The sequence below is a fragment of the Strongylocentrotus purpuratus genome, unplaced genomic scaffold (assembly GCF_000002235.5).
Source record: "Strongylocentrotus purpuratus isolate Spur 01 unplaced genomic scaffold, Spur_5.0 spur5_scaffold_6, whole genome shotgun sequence".
NCBI lineage: Eukaryota > Metazoa > Echinodermata > Echinoidea > Camarodonta > Strongylocentrotidae > Strongylocentrotus > Strongylocentrotus purpuratus.
Genome location: NW_022145612.1, coordinates 52680648 through 52704885, shown reverse-complemented (window position 1 = coordinate 52704885; position 24238 = coordinate 52680648). Strand labels below are relative to the sequence as shown.

At 37.6% G+C, this 24238-nt stretch overlaps 1 protein-coding gene across 1 annotated transcript; it reads right to left on the bottom strand.

Annotated features, from left to right (window-relative positions):
• Positions 1-1786: 1786 nt before the first annotated feature.
• On the bottom strand, positions 1787-20968 carry LOC591101 (sodium-dependent multivitamin transporter-like). The gene is made up of 13 exons (XM_031000063.1): positions 20814-20968; positions 19358-19577; positions 11919-12036; positions 11155-11222; positions 10043-10197; positions 9487-9564; positions 6863-6948; positions 5852-5898; positions 4507-4595; positions 3777-3934; positions 3183-3336; positions 2275-2371; positions 1787-1947 (listed from the first exon to the last, which is right to left on the bottom strand). Exons 1-13 carry the CDS (start codon positions 20966-20968, stop codon positions 1804-1806), a joined length of 1569 nt encoding a protein of 522 aa, XP_030855923.1. The 3' UTR covers positions 1787-1803.
• Positions 20969-24238: the final 3270 nt, after the last annotated feature.

The following is a 24238-nucleotide window of genomic DNA, read 5'->3' as shown; positions in this document are numbered from 1 at the left end:
AGAGACGGTGAAAAGGGGGATGATTCTATAAAGAAAGTCAGATTTTCGTTAGCTTAAACAAAAATTATAATAGTGATTTAGAATCATTGAGAAGTAGCCCCAACAGAACACAAACATATAGCCTAAATTTATAAGAAGGCATAAACTCTTACAAGAAAATAATTGCGCTCTCAATCCTGCCTTCTTTACACAGAACGCAGAAGGAAATAACGGAAACTAGCATAAACAGCATTTAGGAGCACTGTCCTGTTCGTAATGAGAAACAGACTAGCGCCATCTATCAGAAATCGGTGACATTCGCTGTCATTTAAAAAAAAAAATGGTGTATAGCGCCATCTCTGTAACGGTACAGAACAGCAATAACTCGTATTATTATAGTCGGTTGGTGGGTGACCAAATTGATAAAGAGTAAGAACTAGGAAAGAATAGACAATCGTAATGCAATCAAATTTAATGCACAAATCTTTGTTCCATGACTCGTTACATCTTACCTCAATCACTTGTTACACACTTGCTACGAATGATTGCATTTCAATACTTAGTTTGTGAATTGCATACACTAATAGTTGCTAGGTAAGTAAAATATGATGGTTTGTCTTGTGTAAAAACACGTAATAAATATGCAATTCGGATTCTGAATATTTAAATAAAATTTTAAATAACCCACTCTTACATACAGGCCCCGCTGAACGTTTTTCTAAGTAGTTGGGGGGGGGGGTATTAACGATCAGGTATAGAGCGTTGCGTAAATTGGCGTGGGGTCTAGGGGCGAAGCCCCTGCGAGGGTCCAGGGGTGGGGACCCCAGAAGCTCAGGGGGTATAGGCATTTAATTAGGGTTATATGAGCATATGTTGATACCTTATTTGTGACACTGGCAGGACACAAATTGGTGTGGGATCCAAGGGCGGAGCCCCAGAAGCTCAAGGGTTTTATACATTAAATTACCGTCAGATGAGCATCCAGTTGCCGCCCTAGGTGGAATCCAGGGGGCAGAGCCCCCGGAAGTTCAGGGGTTTTAGGCATTTAATCACGGTCAGATGAGCAAATTTTGACACCTTATTATTTTGTGACAAAGGCAGGTCACTATTCTTTCTTTTATTACGAATTTGCCATTTTCCATCAAACGCATAAAAAAAGTATAATTTACTAAAACATTGAGGAAAAATCTCAGAAAATGATCTAATTTCAGCGACATTTGTGAATCACCAGTATCGAATTAGAAATAAACCACGTTTGAATTATATTTGGGGGCATCTGTCACCCCCCCCCCCTCCCCCCCCCCCCCCCCCCCCCCCCCCCCCCCCCCCCTCCCCCTCAATCTAAACCTTGTTGGCGGGGAAAATCGTAACTGATCTCCCCTACCTTTCTTCTTTCTCTTTTTTCTTTCCCCTTCTCTCCTCTTTTCCTTTCATTTCCCTTCCTTCTCTCTGTCTTAGGTTTGCTTGGGGGAGGCAAGGACCCCCCCCCCCCCCGATCCACAATTTGTTGGCGAGAAAATTGTAACTGATATCCCCTTCTTTTCTTTTCTTCTTCCTCTCTTTTCCTTCCCCTTGTCTCCTCTTTTCCTTTTTCTTTCTCTTTCCTTCCTTGTCTCTTATTTTTTGATGGGGGGGGGGGGGGGGGGAGGGGAGCTAACAGCTGGGAGGCAAGGCCCGCTCGCCCCCCCCCCCCCTAGATCCGCGCCTGCACACCGTCGTGTTGAAAAATCTAATTGGATTCAAAGACGAATCTTTGGGTCACCAAATACTGGCACAAGAAGGCACTATGCACGTTTATATCACATACCGTTTATGTACATGTACTCACCGGAGAAATGTCGCCAACAGTAGCGGGTCAACCTGACGACTCCTCTCCTTGTCGCTGAACAGACGTACGACCTCGCTGACAAGAACGGCGACGATGATCGTTGTGAAACAGGATATCATGGTGTACCACATGAATGATACCTGCATAATAAATGTTTTGAGAGCAAGGGATGATCAGCCTATGATTCAGAAGCGGTGCGACTCTATTATAGAGGCCTATATATTTTTTTAAATATTTATTTATTTATTTATTTATTTATTTATTTATTTATTTATTTATTTATTTATTTATTTATATATATATAATATATATATATATATAGGCCTCTATATATATATATATATATATATATTTTTTTTTGGGGGGGGGGGGGGTGTCTTGTGGGTTCCTGCATTATTTTTCTACATGTGCCTCGCGAAAAAAAAATGGGGAGGGGACTGTTTTCCCTTAAGCTTCTAATTTCTTACTTTTAAGATCCACAAGTCCGAGTCCGGGTTAACAGCTGATCCAACGGACATCCCGATACCAAAGACAGATCCCACAACTAGACCGGCGATGGCTCCTCTAAAAGGGAGAAAGAATGAAAGAAAGAAAGAAAGAAAGAAAAAAGGAAAGAAAGAAAGAAAGAAAGAAAGAAAGAAATAATGAAAGAAAGAATGAAATAAAGAAAGAAATTAAAGATGTTTGTAGTGGTAATAAGGTTGTACAACACTTTCTCATGCGACAAATTATTATAGATCCTGTCATCATCGTAACTGGCCCGTGTTCCCCCTTGTTGTCTCGTGATTTAGAGGGGTGCGGGAAATGTCGATTTAATTTGCTTTTGTGCAATACTGAAAGGGAAACTGATATAAAGTTGTATTTTCATCGGACAGGGTCTTAATAGACTTCATTCTTGTGGAGTCAACACCAGACCAAACATTATACACAACTCTTACATTAAATCTAACCTAAACCAAATTTCAGCCCTGGTGTTTACCTGTTATAATTTTGACAAAATAGAGCACGGAGCAGTTGTTACCAGAGTAAATATTAAACCACCTTCGGCACGATTTTTATTTTTTCCAATTTAGAAACTCTCAGTAGTTCAAGATATTCGGTATATGAGACCAAAATAATCACAGCCTCCATTGTTTGTTCCTTACCATTTCCTTAACCTCCTAACATAATATCATGTAATATATACATGCTAAAATCATCTCAAAGTTAAAGAATCAAAGTCCTTTTGTATTATCGTATTTACATCAAAAACCGTTAATAAGCACTTTCTGATTTTATGCTGTCCTTCATCAGCCTAACAGGCCATTGTTGTGTAAAATATCCTACCCCGTTTTTAAAAGTCAAACAGAAAGGAAATTAAATACTACGGATTTACCCTGAGTTTGCTCTCTTGTAGAGCATACCGACCGAGAAGACACCGACAATTGGTCCACCGATTGGCCCCAATACGGAGTTTGACATCTGTATCAGTGACCCCAACTTGGTGGCGACGAAAGCCAGGCCGAGCGTAATACAACCGTAGACAACGGCTACATGAGAGAATAAACAGAAAGAGACATTGAATAGATAACTTTCTTCTCTATATTTTATCATTATGATCAAGAAAAATGTCCAAATATTCTCTAAGAATCAAGGGGAAATAAATACATTTTACCGGTAGTAACAAATTAAACGATTTACAGTTACTGGATTACTTGATGGGCGCATTTTGAGATATCAAATATCGATTCAATATTGAAATACGATGTTTGTTTTCTTTTCACATTTTCAGTATCTTTCTCTTTCTAAATTCTGCTTCTCTCCTTCTGTCTCTGTCTCTCTCTCTCTCTCTCTCTCTCTCTCTCTCTCTTTCTCTTAATATATATCCCTCTCTTTCTCTTTCTCTCCACCATCCCCATCTCTCTCTCTCTCTCTCTCTCTCACTAATCTCTCTCTCTCTCTCTCTCCCCTTTCTTCCCCAATTCCTTACTGTATATTTTGGAGAACCATGTATCGCGATGATCTTGCTCTACCGTCTCTTCGGGCTCTACGACCTCCCCTCGACGTCTTGACCTCCACCTCCTCCATGGTTTTACGATGTCGACAAGGGTCACGGCAGCCAGTGAATTTAACCCCGAGGTCACCGTGCTGTCAAACGTATGTGTGCAGATCAGATATGAAGATAGATAGATAGATAGATAGATTTTCAAGCCCTTTCGTTTTGAGGGAAGTTCTAAGTTAGTATTGTCTTTCAAAATGTCGTTGGAATTTAACCTTTTCATTGTTTTGCCCTGCAAATGGGGCATAGTATGCCTACCTTTAATGAGATGCTTGTAGCAAGCATTGCTTTCGCGCGTTTTGGCGGGAATTCGTAAAGGCCTGGAAAAACTGTCTCTGGAACATGCCATCGTGATGATTAGCAGTTAACTTTGATAGACTCGAGAGAAGGATAGACAGACAGACAGACATGCCCATGCACGCATTACCAATTAGAAAAAGAGATGGCGATAGACAGAGATTAAGATAATAAAGAGGTGTAGACAAAATTCTTTTTCCAGCTTCGAAAAGAAGATGAGCAAATCTTATGTATTATAAATAAGGAGACAAATAATTCATCCTATCGTAATTGCATACGCGATGCGTATATTTTCCTTTATAATATTCATCTTATAACGCGCAACCAAACATATCCACAACATCTGTCTTAATGTTTGTTATACCTAATCGTTCCAGCATACAGCGCTGCGATAAAGAGCCCTTGAATCCCCGGAATCTTTCCAAACTCTTGACTTACAAAGTATATCAAGATCTGTTGAAGGAAGAAAAAAAAATCGAATATTAAAGCGTACACTTACTCATCCTTGACTTTCTAGATAAATTGTGTCCAGTTCTAGCGGCAGATGACTGATCAAACAGCGACCTCTATCTTAATCACGTTTTATACATACCGAAAACGCTCCATCCACTCGATGTACAGCAGGGTATCTTCCCCTTTTTTCAGATCCCCTTTCGTCATACTGGTCTTCCTACTCAATTGTTGCCCATAGTTTCAGTATTATATATCGGCGGAGCGTCTCTCAAAGTGTGGGGGAGGGAAGGGGGTGGGGATGAGGGCACCAACAAGAAAGGGTTTTTTTTTTTTTTAAAGGGGCACCTACAAAGCGAAACCTTAAAGCGAAAATATACAATTTTTAGACATTGGTATATACCCCTACATTGTGATAACATTATCAGGGATGATTTCAATGTTTGTTTCTCTCTTTACATGGTCCAAGATACCACTTAAGCATCATTATTGTGCAGCTGGGTGTGATGTCTGAATATTTATTTGCGAGCAAGCGAAGCGAGTGAGCAAAAATTTAAGATTTGTGGGGTTGCAGTGTGAACAATTACATCTTGCAAAGAGAAATACAAACAATCCTGATGGGGTTTTCAGCACAACCTTATCATGAAAGACTGAAAAGATCTCATTTATGAAACATAATCATATCAACTTTAAATGCGAGAGAGCTTTGGGTGAAATTAAAGAAAAATTTGCTCTTAGTAGCTTTAAATTAGGAGCACATTTTACGGTGAAAGAAAAAGGGGGCACATATCCAAAGGGAAAAGATGAAAAGGGGCACTTATCAGAATGGGAAAAGGTACTTATCAGAATGGGAAAAAGCACTTTTACAAAAGAAAAGGGCACTTGTTAAAATAAAATCAGCACCTCTCAGATTAGAATTATCATCGGTGAAGGGGGCACTTATCAGAGGTGGCAAGAGGTACTTATAAGAATGGGAAGGGTGCTGTGCTCCTCCCCCCCCCCCACTCCCTGCTCCACCGCCTCTGGTGATGGATTATGTTTAATTCAAAGGTATTTATATAACCCTCAAACATTAATTTTTAACCATAATCATAAGAACTAGTCATGCCACTAGAAGGATTTAAAAAGTAAAGATCATGCATTATCATTGATTTTCGTCAATATATCTTTGTGTACGCCAGTAAATGATCACTATCGACCCATACTGCCATACATTGTAAAACAATGTTATTCTAAATAATCCATGTCGGGCCCATTACCTGATCAGACTTTGGGAAATTCGGTTCACCTCTCCCATTTTCGTCATCTAAAATAATTGGATAAGTAAAAGTCAGTCAAAAGAAAAGAAAATAAATATATAAGGCATATATTGTTCAAGTTCAGAAATAGCCTGATGGTGTAATCAAACTCTCAAGAGGCATCAGCATTTTATGTTCAGTGATGTCTTCTTCTTTTTTCCGTTATAGATGATTCTCTACATTCCTTTAAATTATAGTATATTTTCTGATCACGCGCCCTTTTAACATGCCACTGCAGTAGACATTAATATGAGTGCAGTGTCTCTAAAATCCTCAGGCATTTTGCTTAGAATAACTTTGACACAAATTGATGAGGTACGTTTTAGTCGGCCTCTCATTACTGATATTTTGAAAGTACCGATTTTAAGATTCATTTTGATATATTAACCATAATTCCGTTTTAATATAATGTTGTCATAATATAAACGAATAGGCTACATACGAAAAGTGAACCACGAAGAGAAATAAATGAAATATCAAATAAAATTGAAAAACGATCGGAAACCAATAATAGTGCTGAAGTATTCTTTTTTTTTTTTCCTTCTGCCTTATTTTCTACATTATTCCATTTGGTGTATATGTTCTGGTCATATGGACATAAGCATCGACATAAGCACTGTTTCTATCTTCGGGTATTTTAATCCTCGGGTATTTGCATAGAACAATTTTTGAGACGAATGGAGTTTACTGATATTTGAAAGCACTTATTTTATGCATAAATGATTGAGTGCCGTCATACCGATGAGATCAAAAACAGATTGAAAAATAAGATGTTGTAGGTTACCGATCGGTTTGGAGTCGGTCAGACGAGTATGACAGATACCTCTGTCACACAACCAAAACGATTTCAAACAGAATCCGAAACCGACAGATTCTTTGCCATTCGCGGTAATGTAGATTTATCGGTCGGTCTATTTTCGGTTTGATATCGGTCTCGACGGTGTGTCTGGGGTATGAGGTATTAATACTTACTGTTGTAGTAAGCATATATGACAAGGCCGCTGAGTGACACCAACGTTACCATGAACCAGGAACATGGTATACCATACAATAGTGACCTGTAAGAACAGAGATGATATAGGGATAGCTCCATTTATGTCCTGATCTTTCAGAAACTTCAGTGAGCGACATCAATCCCCAAACTTCTAGTATTATTTGTATTTTATACAAAACATAACTATAGCAATATACACTGGTGAAAAATCGTCACCGTAATTACAGCTAGAACCACAATCGACACTGTAATGATAAACTAATATCACTTATGCATACATTTTACCATCAATATATATACGATCGTCACCATCATCACCACCAACTGTTATCATCTTCAACATTATCACAACCAATATGACCGTTATCACCGTCATTTTGTACCAATCATTGGCATTATCGTAATCATTAATAGGAATAGCCCAATAATTTCCATAGTCACCATCGTTACCACAAATTTCCACCATCGTCACATTCATTACCACTAGTTATTGTATCGTCATCGTCATTACCAACAATTATCACCGTCGTCACCATCTTCACCATCATTACATTACTATCGTCACTACTATTACCGAAATATTCATCGTCATCATTACCACCAATTATTGGTATTGGGGTCGCCATTACAAGCAATATCACATCGTCATCGTCGTCGCCATCAGTTATTATCATCTATAAACAATATTATCCCCGCCAATATAACTATCGTCACCCGATTTTTACCACCGGAGTAACCCTAATTGCAGTGACATTCATAACAGCCAGTATTACCATCGTCACCCTATTTTTACCACCGGAATCACCCTAACTGCTGTGACATTCGTCACCACCAATATTACCATCGTCACGCTATTTTTTAACCCCGGAATCACCCTAACTGCTGTGACATTCATCACTGCCAATATTACCATCACCAGTTCCAGCAACTCTACAGTGTAACGTCAATAACCATCATTAACACCCAGGCGCGGATCCAGGATTTCTTAGGGGAGGGGGCCCACCTTTTTTTTATTTTTTGCTCCCGAAAATTTGAAAATCGCGCCGGCCGAAAAGTCGCTCAGTGGGGGGGGGGGGGGGGGGGGGGGGGGGGGGGGGGGGGGGGGTAGTGAGCACATTTTTTTTTTTTTTTTTGGTCCTCGAAAATTTTAAAATTTGCACCCCCCCCCTTGAGCGCCAGGGGGGGGCCCAACCCCCAAAAAGGTAAAAATCGCGTGATTTTACATGATTTTTTTCTCAAGGGGGGGGGGGGGGGCCGGGCCCCCGGGCCCCGCCCCCCCTGGATCCGCCACTGTTAACACCATACTCGAAGGGATCGTTGCCTTTTCCAATACTACCTTTATAAGCATCCCAACACTACCATGTCAACATCCCACAACAGTCAATCAAATCAAGGTTTACATGGAAGTTATCATTAATGGTAAAGTGACAATCAATGCCACCAATATTCATCCAACGGAGCACAGTGGCGGATCATGTCGGGGCGGAAATTTATAAAACCGCGCAGACAGTTAATTTCGCTCAATAATATTGAGGGGGTAGTGAGCACTAAAAATATATTTTTTCCCCCAAATATTTGTTACCCCTTAAACGAAAAAAAAGACAAAGGTTAATTTGTGGTTAACATCTTTTAAACAACTTCTTTTTTTGGCAGGGGGCTCGTTGCCCCCCCCCCCCCATGGATCCGCGCCTGACGAAGCTCAGGAGCGGCAATAAAAGTTGCCTATAAAAGAAAATTGCCAACAAAGATTTTCTATTTCAAACGAGACAAATGCAAGTTTACAGACAGAAACAGTGATTGCAGTTAGGGGTATCAGCGAGTTATTTACGGATGCTTGCGATTGACTACGAGTTGGCGATCCATGAGGACTCGTAAGATACGTGTATGTGAAGGGGCTATTAAGGAGTTCAAAGGTGATAGAACACAGTACAAACATAGCAGCTTGCCACCTGTCTTTGATTGCCATTTTATACTGAACTCTTTTATTCATTCATGTGCTACAATAAATGCAAGTAGTTTCCATATACCCATAGCTAAGACTTTTTTTTTTTTTTACAAAAAACGGATACCCTTCAATGGACTTATGTTATGGAGTCATCATCCACCTGACTTCAAAAATTGTTCTTCATTGTATTCATTTAAGGCTAAGTTAAGATTATTCCTTATAAGTAATCAATCCTACAACATTCACATAAAGGTAGATGCACCCCCCCCCCTGTCTTTGATATTTTCTCCCTCTTCTTTCTCGTTATTGGTACCACCTCATCATTTTACCTTATATTTACTTTTAAGTTTTAATTGTATAATTTTTTTTGTATTATTGGGGGTAGTCCTCGACAAATCATTTTTGATTTTTGACTACCCCTTCCACATTTGCTGATTTTTTTCTTCTTTTTAAAACATACATTGCTCCAAACGGAGTCGTTTTATATATGATGTACATGTTCTATTATTGTATGTATGTATTTTATTTTATGTATCTCCCTATGTTTTGCATTTGTGGAGAAATACATTGAATTGAAAAATTGAATTAAACAACGCCCCCCCCCCTCCCCTCCCCGTAGTGACACTAACCACCGATAATTAACCCTTCCACTCTCACCTGCGAGCAAGCCTGACAGACTTGGCAGTGAGGAAACGTTGGACTGCTATCTGACCGACGGCATATTGGGCCAGTCCGCTGAATCCTGCCCCAATCGTAGCACCCAGAAAGTGATACGTACGGTCGGATCAGGAGAAAACCTGTAGAGGGAAAGGTAAAAGAGATATTCAATATATTACAGTCAACAATTAAATTATTCATAATTATAAATTTGATGTTTTTCTGTTTTTCGTAACTCAAGAATCAAAGGTGGACTGGTATAATAAATAATAATTAACATAATAATAGTGTGTTCTTATAATAGCGCCCTTGTCTATCAGACTTGACACTCCTGGTGCTCTGTAATTAAAATAAAGACCTTTTTAAATTACTTTTACATGTCACATTCTCAAGAAACACAAATCGTAACAAATCAATTTGTTCACATGCTTAATAAAATTACAAAACTTGGTAAGTGTATAAATAATTTTGGTTAAGTTAGGAAATCGACCGCGGACTCGGAGCAATTGCAACTTGAGCGTGTGTCGTAGAACCCTATGCAGGCCTAGATACTTACCACAAGAAGTTCAGGTGATCATTTTGTTTATTGTACTCCCAGACGTAGTCAATTCCTCCAGCACGGATGCATCCGAGGACGACAACGAGGACGAAAGAAACGAAGAGGACGAGGAACTGGAGAACGTCAGCCCAAATGACACCCTTGATTCCACCCTATATTGGTAAAAGTGTTTCAGGGAGTTCTCCGTAAATGGAGATTAAGCTATTTTTAATCATGGTCTTGAAAAACAACAGGGCTTTCAAAAATACGTGTAGTTTCATTAAGACATTTTCTCTTAAAGATTCAGGCTGATCTGTGAAGTGTGTATTGTAACGGTGTGGTTGTTTTTTTGTTGAAATTCTTTTCTTCCTCCTACTTCTTTGCATGTCTCCTGCTTTTCTTTTCTTCTTTTTCTTGTTTTCATTTTCTTGCCTTTTTTCTTCTTTTCTTTCGAGACAGCGTTGACGTCATTTTGTATCGGGCAGTAATTTAATTCTTCTTTATAACGTTCGGCCTCTCTGCTACCACATATATTTCTACATAATATCCCACTGTCAGCAATGAAGCACAATGTCAACATCATTTCAATACATTACAGCCAAGCTATTTTCGTTTCAAATTTCACCTTAAGATTTTCTTTTGAGGCCGCAATCCTAGTCAAGCATAGTCAAGCATCGTTTACGATTGCGGTCTCCTGCACTTTTTTCACAGATAATTCGGATAATACTTTAAATTTATATTAATATATTATAGAAATATTAAGTTCGTTATGTACAAATGTAAATAACATTTTGACATGAAGTTATTATTGTTTGTATATTTTGTATTATACCTTATACGTTTATGTGTTCTTTGTTATTAAGTTATTGTATTTGGAAAAATGCAGAAATAAAGTCAAATCAAATCAAATCAAAATTACACCAGTATATACTGCCACACAGCCTAAAACCCTAACAGGCGCAAGAATGGGATACATTATTGGATTGCGTTTCCAAAGTACGGCACCGTTACGGCGCGTACACGATAAAAGGGTTTATGATAAAAGGATAATCTCCACAGAATGTCAAGGTAACATGCATTTAAAATTTGAGAGTCTAGAAGAAAGAAGTCAGGACTAGAATTGACCTTACCAATGCTGTGTAGATGATACATACAGCTCCACTTAGAAGGATGGTTGCATAAACCGGCAGGTCAGTCACTGAAAACAGATGGCAAATACAATCATTCTGGCCTGAATTCACAAAGGAGGTTTGTCGACCGATTTACTAACATTTTCAAATGTTATGCATACTTATGAAACAAAGGTTGTTGCAAACCCTAAAGCTTTTCGTAGGCTTGTCCGACATAGCAACAAGTAATATATATATATATATATATATATATATATATATATATATATATATATACACTGTTGGTCATAAAATTCACAAAACTTTATAGACTCACTCCTTTTGGTCCTATAGGTGCATGGTTTAGCCTCGGTCGATCCAAATTTGAATAATTATGTTAGTAACCGGTCTATTGGTAACGATGCCTTCAGAGTATCGGACGAAATTTCAAAGTGGTGTGTTAATGTCGGTCTAACATTCATGAAATTCTTCGAAATGTTTACGAATCAAGTTCGGTTAACAGGGATAAACTTAAAAACGAGAGAAAGGCTTCAAGGAAATCAATACTCATATGTTTGTTTAATAAACAAAAATGGGCTATTTGTTGTCTTCGAGTAATTGCCATATAATATCTTAAACTGGTGGTACTGGTACGTGCATTGTGTAAAAGTTATCGTCGTATAACTTCACCAAAGTATTGATACCTCACCCCCCCCCATTCCTCCTTCTCCCCATTATCTCCACAATCCACCCCCTCTTCCAAAAAATACTAATATTAATTTTACCTGCTTGAATTGCTAATGAAGGGGCGTATATTACTATAGCCATGTAAACCTCTGTCTGCAATATGAACAAGATGGTCCCAGCAATTCGTACTGTCATACCGAACCGGAGATGGAGGTACTGAAAGAAAACATCATTTCAATATGATTTCAATCAATTTCACTCTTGTTTCTAAAAATATTTATTCGTACTTGAGTTTAATTCAGAATTACATCGTTTCATTCCTTAAAGTTTGAAGGCAATAGCTGTTCACATTCGGAGCCTCAACCCCTCATTGAAAATTTATTATATTGATATATACCAGCACGAGTTGTTAATTCTCAATTATATCTTTTGTAATGTCATAAAAGTATACTGTATAGTCTTACAACAAACAATGCAGGGAAATAAAAAGCACTCATTATGATACTTATTATTCATGTGACTGTTATTGTGATGTATCCAGTCGACACAGATCATGGAAGTTTGATCGCAAATGAACTTTGGGTATAATTATTGAGTGTTTGTTCATGATGTCCGAATGCCTAAAGGTATATATCCCGCATATAGGCCTACTAAGAATCTTGCAATCTGATTGGTCTAAACGAGGTCACATGAACAATGATAGATTTACCATCACTTCATGGCTGTAAGCTAGGGGTGTGATAGTACTTTTTACAGTACAAACTACCATCCCTCGTTGGTCTCTAGTGTACATATACACTGTAGACATGTATGATATGTTATGTGTTGACAAGTTCATCGTTCTTTCGGATTTCTACCAGTTTTATTGGCTTAATTGAAATACAATGTGGGATATCTCGGCGATGATAGTTTGTACCATTACCCTCGTAGTCGATTAATATTTGCTTACTACAATGAACAAATATTTTCTACTAGGATCATCATTTCATTACGATTATTTTTTATTAGATGACGACCTACTCCTCTATAGCTTGTTCTTTTCCGTTTAAATGAAAAGAAGGAATATTGACAAAAGTATCGGATTATTACTCCGTTTTATTGAACATAAAGCAAACACATAGGCCCGAATTCACAAAGTAGATTTAAATTTAACCCATGGTTTAAATCTTCATTTACATGAACCATGGTCTAAAATTAGCGCAAAATAAGCGCGACACAATCACATTTACCTTTTTTTTGTGGGGGGGGGGGGGATTTCCTTACGATTCTGATGATACTTTTAATGTTTTGTTTGTTTAATTTGAATGTATTCCATTCAACTTGCGAATATGTCGGATAAATTAAACCTTAGTTAGTTTCTGCTAAAAGCTGGATGCGTTTGCATAGAATTAAAGGGCCATCTCCAAAAGAACAAATGATTAGTATTGATGACAATTAACATCGTTTTCCTTTACATGAAATACAAGTTTTCAGAATCTACCCCTTTTACTCTTTTGAGATTATGCGAGGGAGGGAGATATTTTGTATTTTCTTAGGGCCTTGTCTTATACAGAATTACAATTGATCTGTATTGATTAAAAGTCCTCCAGTCAACCATAAAATTACTTCACAATTGCGATTGATATGAAGTTGCAATCAATTTGAATCATTCGTAATTCTTTATAGGATGAAGCTCTCATATATATATATATTATATAAAAATCTTTTGTGTTAGTTTCCCTTTTATTTCAATCTCTTGATTTATTTTCAAACTACTTTGTACCACTTCACCCTTTCACAATTCTCATATTCAAGTACCGTGATCATCATTTCATATTCATACTACTCTATTTCCAAAACATGAAACCACAAATACTAAGATTGTTTCAGAAAGAAATTTATTTTCTCCTTGTAAACATAAATCTAAAAATAATCATGTTCCAAACTTTTCATATTTTTGAATGCGCGCTTAAGCCATGCTATTTACGCTGGGCCGCAGTAATAAACCTTATTGCACTACCTGTACACAAAAGTCATGTATAGTATACATTGGATTTCCGTATGTTGGATTTCTTTTAGCGTTGGATATTTGAAATTGTTTTGAGCTTCAAAAGACTGTAAATATAGTACTGAATGCGATGAGCATATACTCTTGATATTGGATTTATTGTCTAGACCTATTCATGAATCAATGAAAAGGATGAGGTATATACAAACAAATTAATATGGACTGTTCTGTAATTTTTCAGTTCAGTTCATTTATTTCAATCATAAAACCATAACATAATATATATACAAAAGTAACATGAAACAATCATAATCTTATAATATTGGAATTAAGAAATTGGAGACTAAAAAGGAAGTTTGAAAAACTTGTAAGTAAAATAGTCCCCTGACATAAATAATAAATAACGAGATTACATGGTTGTAATACGTTACGACAATAATAACAATATATAAATAATATACTACACATTATAGATACACACACGCACACACACACACACGCACACACATGCATGGTACATTGCAAGAAAAAGAAAGAGTTAAGGGAAATAAGAAGAGACCAACTGTCTCTTCAATAGAACTTTAAAGGGTAATCGGATGGTGGAGGAAATTGTCACTCCCTCGGTAGTGCTGAGCATATAGACTCTTGATATTGGATTCATTTTCTAGACCTATTCATGAATTTAACCTCATATTTAATAACCGTACGAATAAAAGAGGTGGGGGCGTTGCAATGTATGTTCCAGATCATCTGAATGTTAAAGTTCTTTCGGATATAAACACAATGAATCTGACAATGGAAGTGGTCTTTCTCAAATAGTTTTACAAAACAAGAAAAATATCGTAGTTGGTACTATTTATCGCCCCCTTCTTCAAATCACAACGAATTCTTGGTTGAAATGCAGCATTTCCCAATAAACAAAATCACGTGAAAATCACGTCAATATCAAGGTATCGTCTTGAGGAGAGTTACGTTCTTCAAACACCGGACATTTACGTAAATGTGTTAATACGTTTATTGCATTAAGTAACCTAAAACACACGTACACTAAATCACGCAATTGTCACTGCAATATCACCATTATAATAACGTGATTATCCCTACCTTGGAGACCATGGTTTGTAAACCTAATACTCCCGTGTTTGTTGGTTATGAAATTACATCTTCATACACAAAATTATCGCGTCACAGAAACACGTGAAGCGTTAGTGATAGTTTTAGTCAAAATATCTGCGTGAAATTCACGTGAATATTACGAGGCTGACTTGAGATGAATCATGTTCTTCATTCACGTGAAATTTACGTCGAAGAGGAAGGATGTTACTGTAACCCGCGTTCAACCCAATAATTACGCAAATGTTACACAATAAATGAACCAAAATAATGACGTTCTCATCCCGTTTCTGAACATCGTGTCTTGGATCTTTCATAATTACCTCCAGGCGCGCCGGAAGCAGTTTGGGATTAGAGGGGGTTGGGTGGGGGGGGGGGGGGGGGGGGGGGTGGGTGCAAACATCCTAGAAGAGAAAGCTAGTTGCAACTGGTCCAGTTGATGAACCATTTAATGCCAACTGGTAACCCTGGAAATTGAAATGGGCTAAATGATCCAGTTGATCCAGGCCAGTTATAATTCAACTGGTCTAGCTGAGCCATTAGAACCATTTGGTAAAACTTCCAACCAGTTGAACAGCAACAATACTTCAATACTGGTACGTCTGTATTTCCAATGTAAGGGCATTGGTAATAAATAGACTTACATAATTGAATTATTCGAAAAAATTTCGTATACTTGTACTTTATTGAAATTATTTTAGTTCACAGTTAATGTTTCCCTTATTCATGTTTAACTAAATGTAATTTATACGAAGTAGCGAAATGTCCTAATAACTGGTAATTTATATTTGTAGTATTTTCGAAATGAATTGCAAATAACTAAATCATCAGTAATTAAGAAATATGCTGTAAATTCAGATAAATTGTTTAAAACACATAGATCTGTCACGAGTCACGAGATCATCACCGCGGAACTTATGGCAACTTTGACTTCCATTTAAATAGGTGTTTTAAGACACCTAATAATGACTAATTTTTCACACCTAAAAGCCACGTATGCCCTGCTTAGATTAATATTCCGTTTGAGTCACGAGATCATCACCGCGGAACTGCTGGCAACTTTGACTACCATTTAAATAGGTGTTTTAAGACACCTAATAATTACTAATTTTTCACACCTAAATATCACGGATTCACAGCTTAGATTGGTAATCAGTTTTAACTACGTGATCATCACCAAGAAAGTCATGGTAACTTTGAAACCATTTAAATAGGTGTTTTAAGACACCTAATAATGACTAATTTTTCACACCTAAAAGTCACGTATGACCAGCTTAGATCAATAATCCGTTTGAGTCACGAGATCATCACCGCGGAACTTATGGCAACGTTGACTACCATTTAAAAAGGTGTTTTAAAACACTTAATAATTACTAATTTTCACACCTACATATCACGTTTTCACAGCTTAGATTAGTAATCAGCTTGAGCGACGTGATCATAACCAAGAAATTTATGGTAACTTTGAAACCTTTTAAAGAGGTGTGTAAGACACCTCAGAATTACTAGTTGAATATAACCAGAGATTCACGGACAGAACAATAAGACGTTTAGCCGGTGTAAGTAACGTGATTACTACCATCAACTTTGGATAACCTGTGAAACCAATCAATAAAGGTGCTTACAAGACCAAATAATTACGTATTTATCGCCACCATCGGTTAACTGACAAAAAACTCGTTGCTTGGTCAAGTGGTTATTTGGTTAAAATGTAATGATAATCAGTTCTCTCATGATTTTCTGAAAACATTGCTTTCGTATTCTTTGTTCCAGTAATATCAAAAACCCACGCGGTTATCCACTCTCGTGTACTCTCATCGATAATATATTTGTAAATGTTGATCATTTACATACTGAATCTGGCATCATACTGTCTGACATATCAGATCACTGTCCAGTTTATTGCAAATTTCAAAGTTTATTTAATCTTACTAAATCACCTACCCCTCAAAAATAGTAAGGAAATTTACAGCCTCCAAAATTGATAAATTAAAGGGAAAGGTGCATGGGATCGATTGATTGGGCAGAAGTTTGGCTCATACTGATGTAACTGTGTCTTACAACAATTTACCCACGTTCTAAAAATAGCTCTTGATGAATGTATTCCTCTAGAGAGATGCAAATTTTTTAGTTATAGACATTAACCACGTAACCCTAATCTCTATTAAGATCAATTAATAGGAAGAAAAAAAACTTGTATTATAAATTTCGTGCGAATCCCAAACCAAAACTTCGTGAAAAATATGTTAAATATAAAAACACATCGACAAAGATTATGCGATTAGAGAAACAGAGATATTATTGTATCCAGTTTGAACAAAAGAAATCCAACATAAAGGAAACATGGGGAGTTATTAATAAGGCATTGAACAAAAAAAGTGGGAAAAAAAATCCGAGCGGGTAATAAGACCATCAATGATGAAGAATCTATTGCTAATCACTTTAATGATTACTTCTCAAACATTGGACCCAATCTTGCCAAAAAAATTCCTGTAGTCGAAAACCCCTTTCATTCTTTTTTGAAGAACAAAAATCAGAATTCTATATTTTTTAGTCCAACCAACTCATCTGAAACTCTAAAACTTGTTAAAAATTTCAAAGAAAAGAAAAGTGCGGGTCATGATGAAGTCAGTAACTTTTGTTGAAAAATATTATACACGAAATAGTTGTTCCCTAGAACACATTTTATTCTTTCCATGTCCCAGGGTGCGGTTCCCGACGTCATGAAACTGGCAAAAGTTGTTCTGTTTTTTAAAAAGGGTGACCCCTTAAGATTTATGTAATTACAGGCCCATATCTCTCCTGTCTTCCATCTCTAAAGTGTTAGAAAGTGTTAAAAAAAACAAATGTGGACTGCTCTGTAATTGGATGGTGGGGTAAATTATCACTCCCTCGGTTGTGTTCATACCGGCCCTTCTATCACCCCTCGGCTTCGCCTCGGGGGTGATAGAAGGGCTGGTATGAACACCACCTTGGGAGTGATAATTCCTACCATCATCTTCATGAGCAGTCAATATTAATTTTGTATATTATATCGCTTAAAGTATACAGACCAATGGTGTCGTTCATGGATGTGTGGTGTTGGAAACTGGAAAGAAATAGATTTTGCACCCCTCTCATGTAGTTAAATCCCTAATTGAAATTGAAATTGAAATTGAAATTGAAATTGAAATTGAAATTGAAATTGAAATTGAAATTGAAATTGAAATTGAAATTGAAAAGGTTTTATTGATTGCACTTCGCAGCCAGATGGCTGAATTATGAACAATTTACATTGGCAATGAATTATAATACATACAAATGTGGTTGACATTGTCACAAAGTATAATATACAGTATATAACAAAATTCATAACAAAGTTCGTAACTAATATGACTAAGGCAATAACAGGCAAATTAATTCACGTTTAAAATATATTTTGTGAGGTGACACAAGAGTAGGTCAAAGGATGAGCAAGCAGGCCCTTTGCTCTTCAATACACGCTCTCATTCCTATACACGCTCCTATTCTCACTCCTGTACCTTGGACACTCTCATAAACACTCCCATTTACACTCTTATACACACTCCATTCACACTCCCATACACTAGCTAACGGTCTGCTCGCTCATCCCTGGACCTCTCTTGTGTCAAGGAGTGTCGGGTATTTAAAAAAACAAAACAAAAAAAACAAGTAAGCTCCTTCCCGACTTTCGTAAATTGGGATAAATAAGCAAATGAATTAAAAACTTGAACACCATTAAGATTCTAGCGTGGATGAAGGGGTATCATGATAAAAATATTTGAAATAAGATGAAAAAGAACTTAATTGTTATACTATTATGAATAAGAATGCAAATAGGGCATGTCTATATAAAGCAAATCAGAATATACGCGGTATTAGATTATCCTTGGAATTATTCTGTAAGAACGTTAAGATTTCTTGTGATTTTACAAGTTGTGTTTTAATATTTAAAAATCCACAATATCTTATCAATCAAAACTTGACCATGCGCTTAAAAGCCTGTTAGAAGTAAAAACATTGACACAATAATGTTCGATTGAATTCTATGACAACAAAATCCTGGATTAACTAACTCCACTAACTGTATCCCCAGAAAACTACACTTGGGACAACTCCCCCAGACAAGTACCCACTCTGACAACAACCCCAATACAATAACCATCGAACAGCTACTTTCTAGGCCACTTATACTTTCCTGGGACAGTTTTCGCTGGACAACTAACCCGGACAACTAAACCTGTTCAACGACACAAAGCAGACATTTGAAACTACCCCCTATAATTATTATAGCAGTATATATCATAATCATTGCTGATGCAAGGTGGGCATTATTGTCCTAGATGTTGTTTTTGGGGTAGCTGTTTGAGTGTAAATTATTGTCCTCGAAGTTAGACTTTCTTGCGGTTGTTATGATGTTGGTTTCATGATACTCACTTCATACGCAGTTGTTAGACCAAGCCCGTAGTAGACAGGAATGAAAATGATGGCCGTTAAAGACATCATGATGAGGCAGGAAAAACTAGTCCACCAGTACTGGACACCATGGGTGTAGATCTCGGCAGGGATACCGAGGAGAGTGATGGCGGACAGAAACGAAACGACGGTCGACAAGGCAATGGGTAAACTGTTCATGCTACGATCAGCGAGCAGGTAACTTGCGTGGTAAAGATGTAACAAAAAAAATGTATAAGTAAAAATGGTTACATCATGCTTGATTGATAATCACATAAAACGTATACGTAGAGACCACTCAAAGTTTGAAGAATAGAAAAGAGGTCTTTTGTATATAATAGGCAGGTAGCCGTTGTGTACAGGTTCCTTTAGTTTGATGCACATTCCAATCCAATGTATAAAATAAATACTGCACGAGAGAGAAGAAAAAAACTTTCTACAACCAATCGGTCTTTCAATACATGTGGTCGCTGATTAAGGCAAGGTATCTGTATTTATACATGTATAATTATAAAACAATATTATTATGCCACAGTTTTCTTTTCATTTGTATTCCGAGCTTCGTACTCTGGTAAATTTCATCGACTTAATTACTGCTCTACTTCCCGCATGCTTACTTATTCAATAATTGGTCCACCAATATAACGTTAAATATTTCAATTCTAGCAAAAGTAGACGATAATCAGGGAGCTCGTTAAGTTTATTGTATCGACATTTTAAAGGTTATGTCCCATTTGCAGGCCAAACAAAATGAAAAGATTAATTTCCAACGTACGTATTTGAAAGACAATGCTAATTCAGAACTTCCCTCAAACCGAAAGGGCTTGAAAACGTCTTTAAGTATAGGAAAATAACGACCATTAGTAATGTTGTCGAATCGACTTAAGTGATTGCAATAGTAAGTTATGATGTAGACAAAATTGTTCATGTACATGTATAGAGCTCATTTTATGTATGTTATTATACCAAAGAAAAAAAAAAGATGTCGGTCAGTCACTCAATAGTCTCTGACAGTGATCTAGAAGGTAAACGGGTTTCCTTGCATAATTTGAATAGGACACTGCTAATGTTTAAATTTCACAGATAATTACACGACAATGACATATTCATAATTCCTGCAGAGTTTTACAGAATTTGATGTCGGTTGCAAAAGGGACATAGTATCTTTAAGCATTAATAAGATGTTTAACTTTTTCAAATATGCCTATTGTGCCATGGTGAATTGCTTTTCAAAGTTTTGAAAGATAGAAAAAGAGAGAGAGAACGTTTCAAGCAAAAATCAGCATTAAAATTAGTTATCATCAAACACCATGCTATTGTATCATACTAGTTGCATCCTCTTTTAAAGCAATAATTGCATGTATAAAGTGGATGGAAAAGAGAGAAAGGCTATCATTAGACATGGTACTTTTACGTTGAATCCCTTCGTTTGGCTCACCTCGAAGTTGTTTTCTGTCCTCCCCCGGCGAAAGCGTGATAGAGTCCCGTGATGATCGAAGCTAACATTATACCAAGGAAGACCACATAGTCGACGGCCGTAAAGGGCTGCGTATCCAGAGTCGATGAGGAATTCATTGAAGTGTTCGAATCCATGATTATGAATAATAAATCTGATACAATGGATGTTTTCTGAAGTACAGTGGAAAGTGAGTCACGGATCAAAGAGCCTACAAATTAATACAGTACTAATAATTGCGCTGCAGCCTTCTATCAAAGTCCGTTCCAAAGACTCAGTTCACAAACTTGCTTTGGATACGATTTGATGTATTTCCACTACGAACGATTCTAGCTTGGTAAAAAATGTCAGGATCCCACTTTTATTGAAAATATTAATTGTGCTGAAAAAGCAATATTGAAATTCCGCACGGGAAAATTTGGCTCTTGGAATCACAAAGTGGCGCAACCGACATCCGGCGAGTTAACCTTGTCAAAATTATTATGTACATGCCAGTCCAAACAAAAAATAATATAAGCTAGCTGTGGATTGTCCTTGGCTTGAACTTCAGTCAAATCAAACTCATAGTTTGCCAAGTCACCGTAGATGGAGTTATCAACGAACTCGTGTACGCCCAGCCTACTGAACTAGAGTCAGTGGCTCAGCCTAAGATTTTTTATTTAAAAAAAATTGGCCAGATTCTGGACTTGGTGAGCGGCTGTTGGAGGGTTGGATTGAGGTGGAAGCTAGGTCAAGTCGCCCTTCTGCTAGGATAAAGGGGTGGGGTTGCAGAGGAAAGGGGTGCATACAGTCTAGTCAACGAAAACAGTCATGTTCCTTAAGCATCGCCTAATTACATAGCTATAAATCGTCATTTCATTTGAATGTATACTACCCCTTGTGCTTTGCCAATCATGAGTGCAAATCCAAAAACGGGGGACTTTCATCCCAATAAATTGATCATATTTTGTACATGCCAGTGTGATGGTTCTTGTGAAGTTTTCAATCCCTTTCTTTTTGTTTACTCTTGTTTTCATTGTGTGTTGGGGCGGTCTACAATCATGAAAGCTTTACATTTTGCGTGATGTAAAACGTACATCTTCTTTATTGTGCTGATTCTTGATAAATGATTTTCTCATGCAAATATTGGGAGAGACAGTAAACGCGGAGGAAAGGGGGGGGGGGGAGGGTGATTATGTTATATGCGTGAGGGGAATTAGGGTTTTGGCAAGGTTCCAGGGACAAAGTCCCCTTCCCCACTGTTTCGATTGCTCTCGATCCTCCTCTATATAGAGTCACAATCTTCAGGGTTAAATGGACAGGTCAAGTCGCAGTCGTAAACATGACCTCTTTAACCTTGTTTACAAACGTGATTGGTGTGCCATGCAACGGTCGCGACATAATATAGTTGATATGATAGTGGTGGTGCACATCCTGCATTAACAAAAAAGTTTTTGATTGTTTGAAATGTTTGTAAATCAAGTCCGTTTGCTCTCCCCCTGTTATAATTCTCTGTTTTTTCCATAGTTAATGTCAAACTTCTCTTCTCCATTTTCGTATTATATTTCACGAATAGGTTTGCAACTTTCAGGCACTTCCTGGAGTAATATGACGTAAAATTGCTTTCTCCTACCTCCAAGAGTAGGGATCTTTTGCAATTTGAGATTTTTTGGAGCATTAATGTTCACCGGCACTTCCTGGAAAAAAACTTCTGATTGGTTAGAAGTATACTTATAAGAGAAAAGTGATCTGTCACGTCACGAGACGTTGTATAATTATGCTTCGTTGCTGCAAAATGCACAGAGACGTTGGTCTGGTACTTCACCGGTAGTACTTGCATAAAAGTATAAACTGTTTTGTTATCAGGGGCGTCGTTAGACCTTTTTCGGTGTAAGGAAGGGGGGGGGGGGTGTAGAGTATATAGAGGCCACCAATTTACCGAAAAAACTAGCTATAATTACCGACAAATATATACATGCCAAGATCAATGTCTACACATTTAACCCTATAAACCCGGGGCCAGGAACTAATTTATTTTTCTGTTTTTCCCCTCCCGTGCGAAGCGCGAAAGCTTTGACACTTTATTAAATTATTAGAAAAAGAAGACGATTCGCTGTACCGTTCCCGACTCTTACTTCTTGTTTCGCCCTCCCACGTGAAGCGCAGAAGTTATGACGTTTCATTAAATATAGAGAAAGAAGACGATTCGTTGTACCGACTCTTAATCATTGTCTGAATTTATAAAAAAGTGTTTCTTATTTCCGATAAAAAAGTCACAGTTCGTTGGGGGGGGGGGTGCAAGACCTCCCCCCCCCCCACGACCTTCTTTAGCGACGACCCTGGATGTTATCCCATTATTATTTTAAAACAGATGCAATTCCTTATGCTCTGGTACCTCTCTTCTATCGTTGTTTAATTATCTTTCATTTCCCTCCTTTCTTCTTTAATTCACAACAAATTCTCCCCCCCCTTTCCATCTCTTCTTTTGTGTTCTTCTTGTGCTTTTTTTTTGGGGGGGGGGCTACACGCCTAGCAAGAGGGTCCCCATATAATGCACACTGCAAACTTACGTGCTCCCGCCCCTTTCCCGATAATACTTTACTCATCCCCTTCTTTTTTTTTCCAGGCTGGCTTTTCATTATTCTCCTTTTACGCCTTTTCTCTCCTCTCTCTTCCCCTTTCTTCGTTTCCTCCTTTTCTCCCCTCCCCTTTTCTCTCCTACCTAATTTCTTCTTCTTTCTCTCTTCCCTTTTCTATTTTCCCCTCCTATTATCCTTTTCACCCTTTCTCTTTCCCCTTCCCCCTTTATTTACCGGGGGGGAGGGGCAGTGCATGCTCCCCTGTGCCCCCTGAATCCGTCACTGTTATTAATTGTCTTCATTATAAAACCCGAGGAGAGAGAGAAATAATAGTTATGGGGGAACAGGCTCACTATTTTGCCTGAGCGAAAATCTTGACTATTCAAAAATGCAATTTCATATTCATAAGAGCTGAACATTACACTTAAATAGACAATCGACCTTGTTGCTCAACGATGACCCCAACCTACTCTCACCAACTACCATCATCCTCCCCCATCCTCCCCGAAAAAAAATGCTTTCTTTCAGTAAGGTTTTTCCTTTTTGTTTATTTATTACATTGTTATAATTCGGGGGTCAAGATCTATTTTCGTTGACGGTCTGTTTGCTTTAATTTATTTGTTTTGTGCTGTTTCCAGCTTCAACGTAATAACCTCCAGTTAAAACTCAGACGAGTATTTTGGAGGACCAACCAACCAACCAAGAACCAAGCAGGCGCGGATCCAGGATTTCTTAGGGGAGGGGGCCCAACTTTTTTTTTTTTTGGCTCCCGAAAATTTGAAAATCGCGCCGGCCGAAAAGTCGCTCAGTGGGGGGGGGGGGGGGTAGTGAGCAAATTTTTTTTTTTTT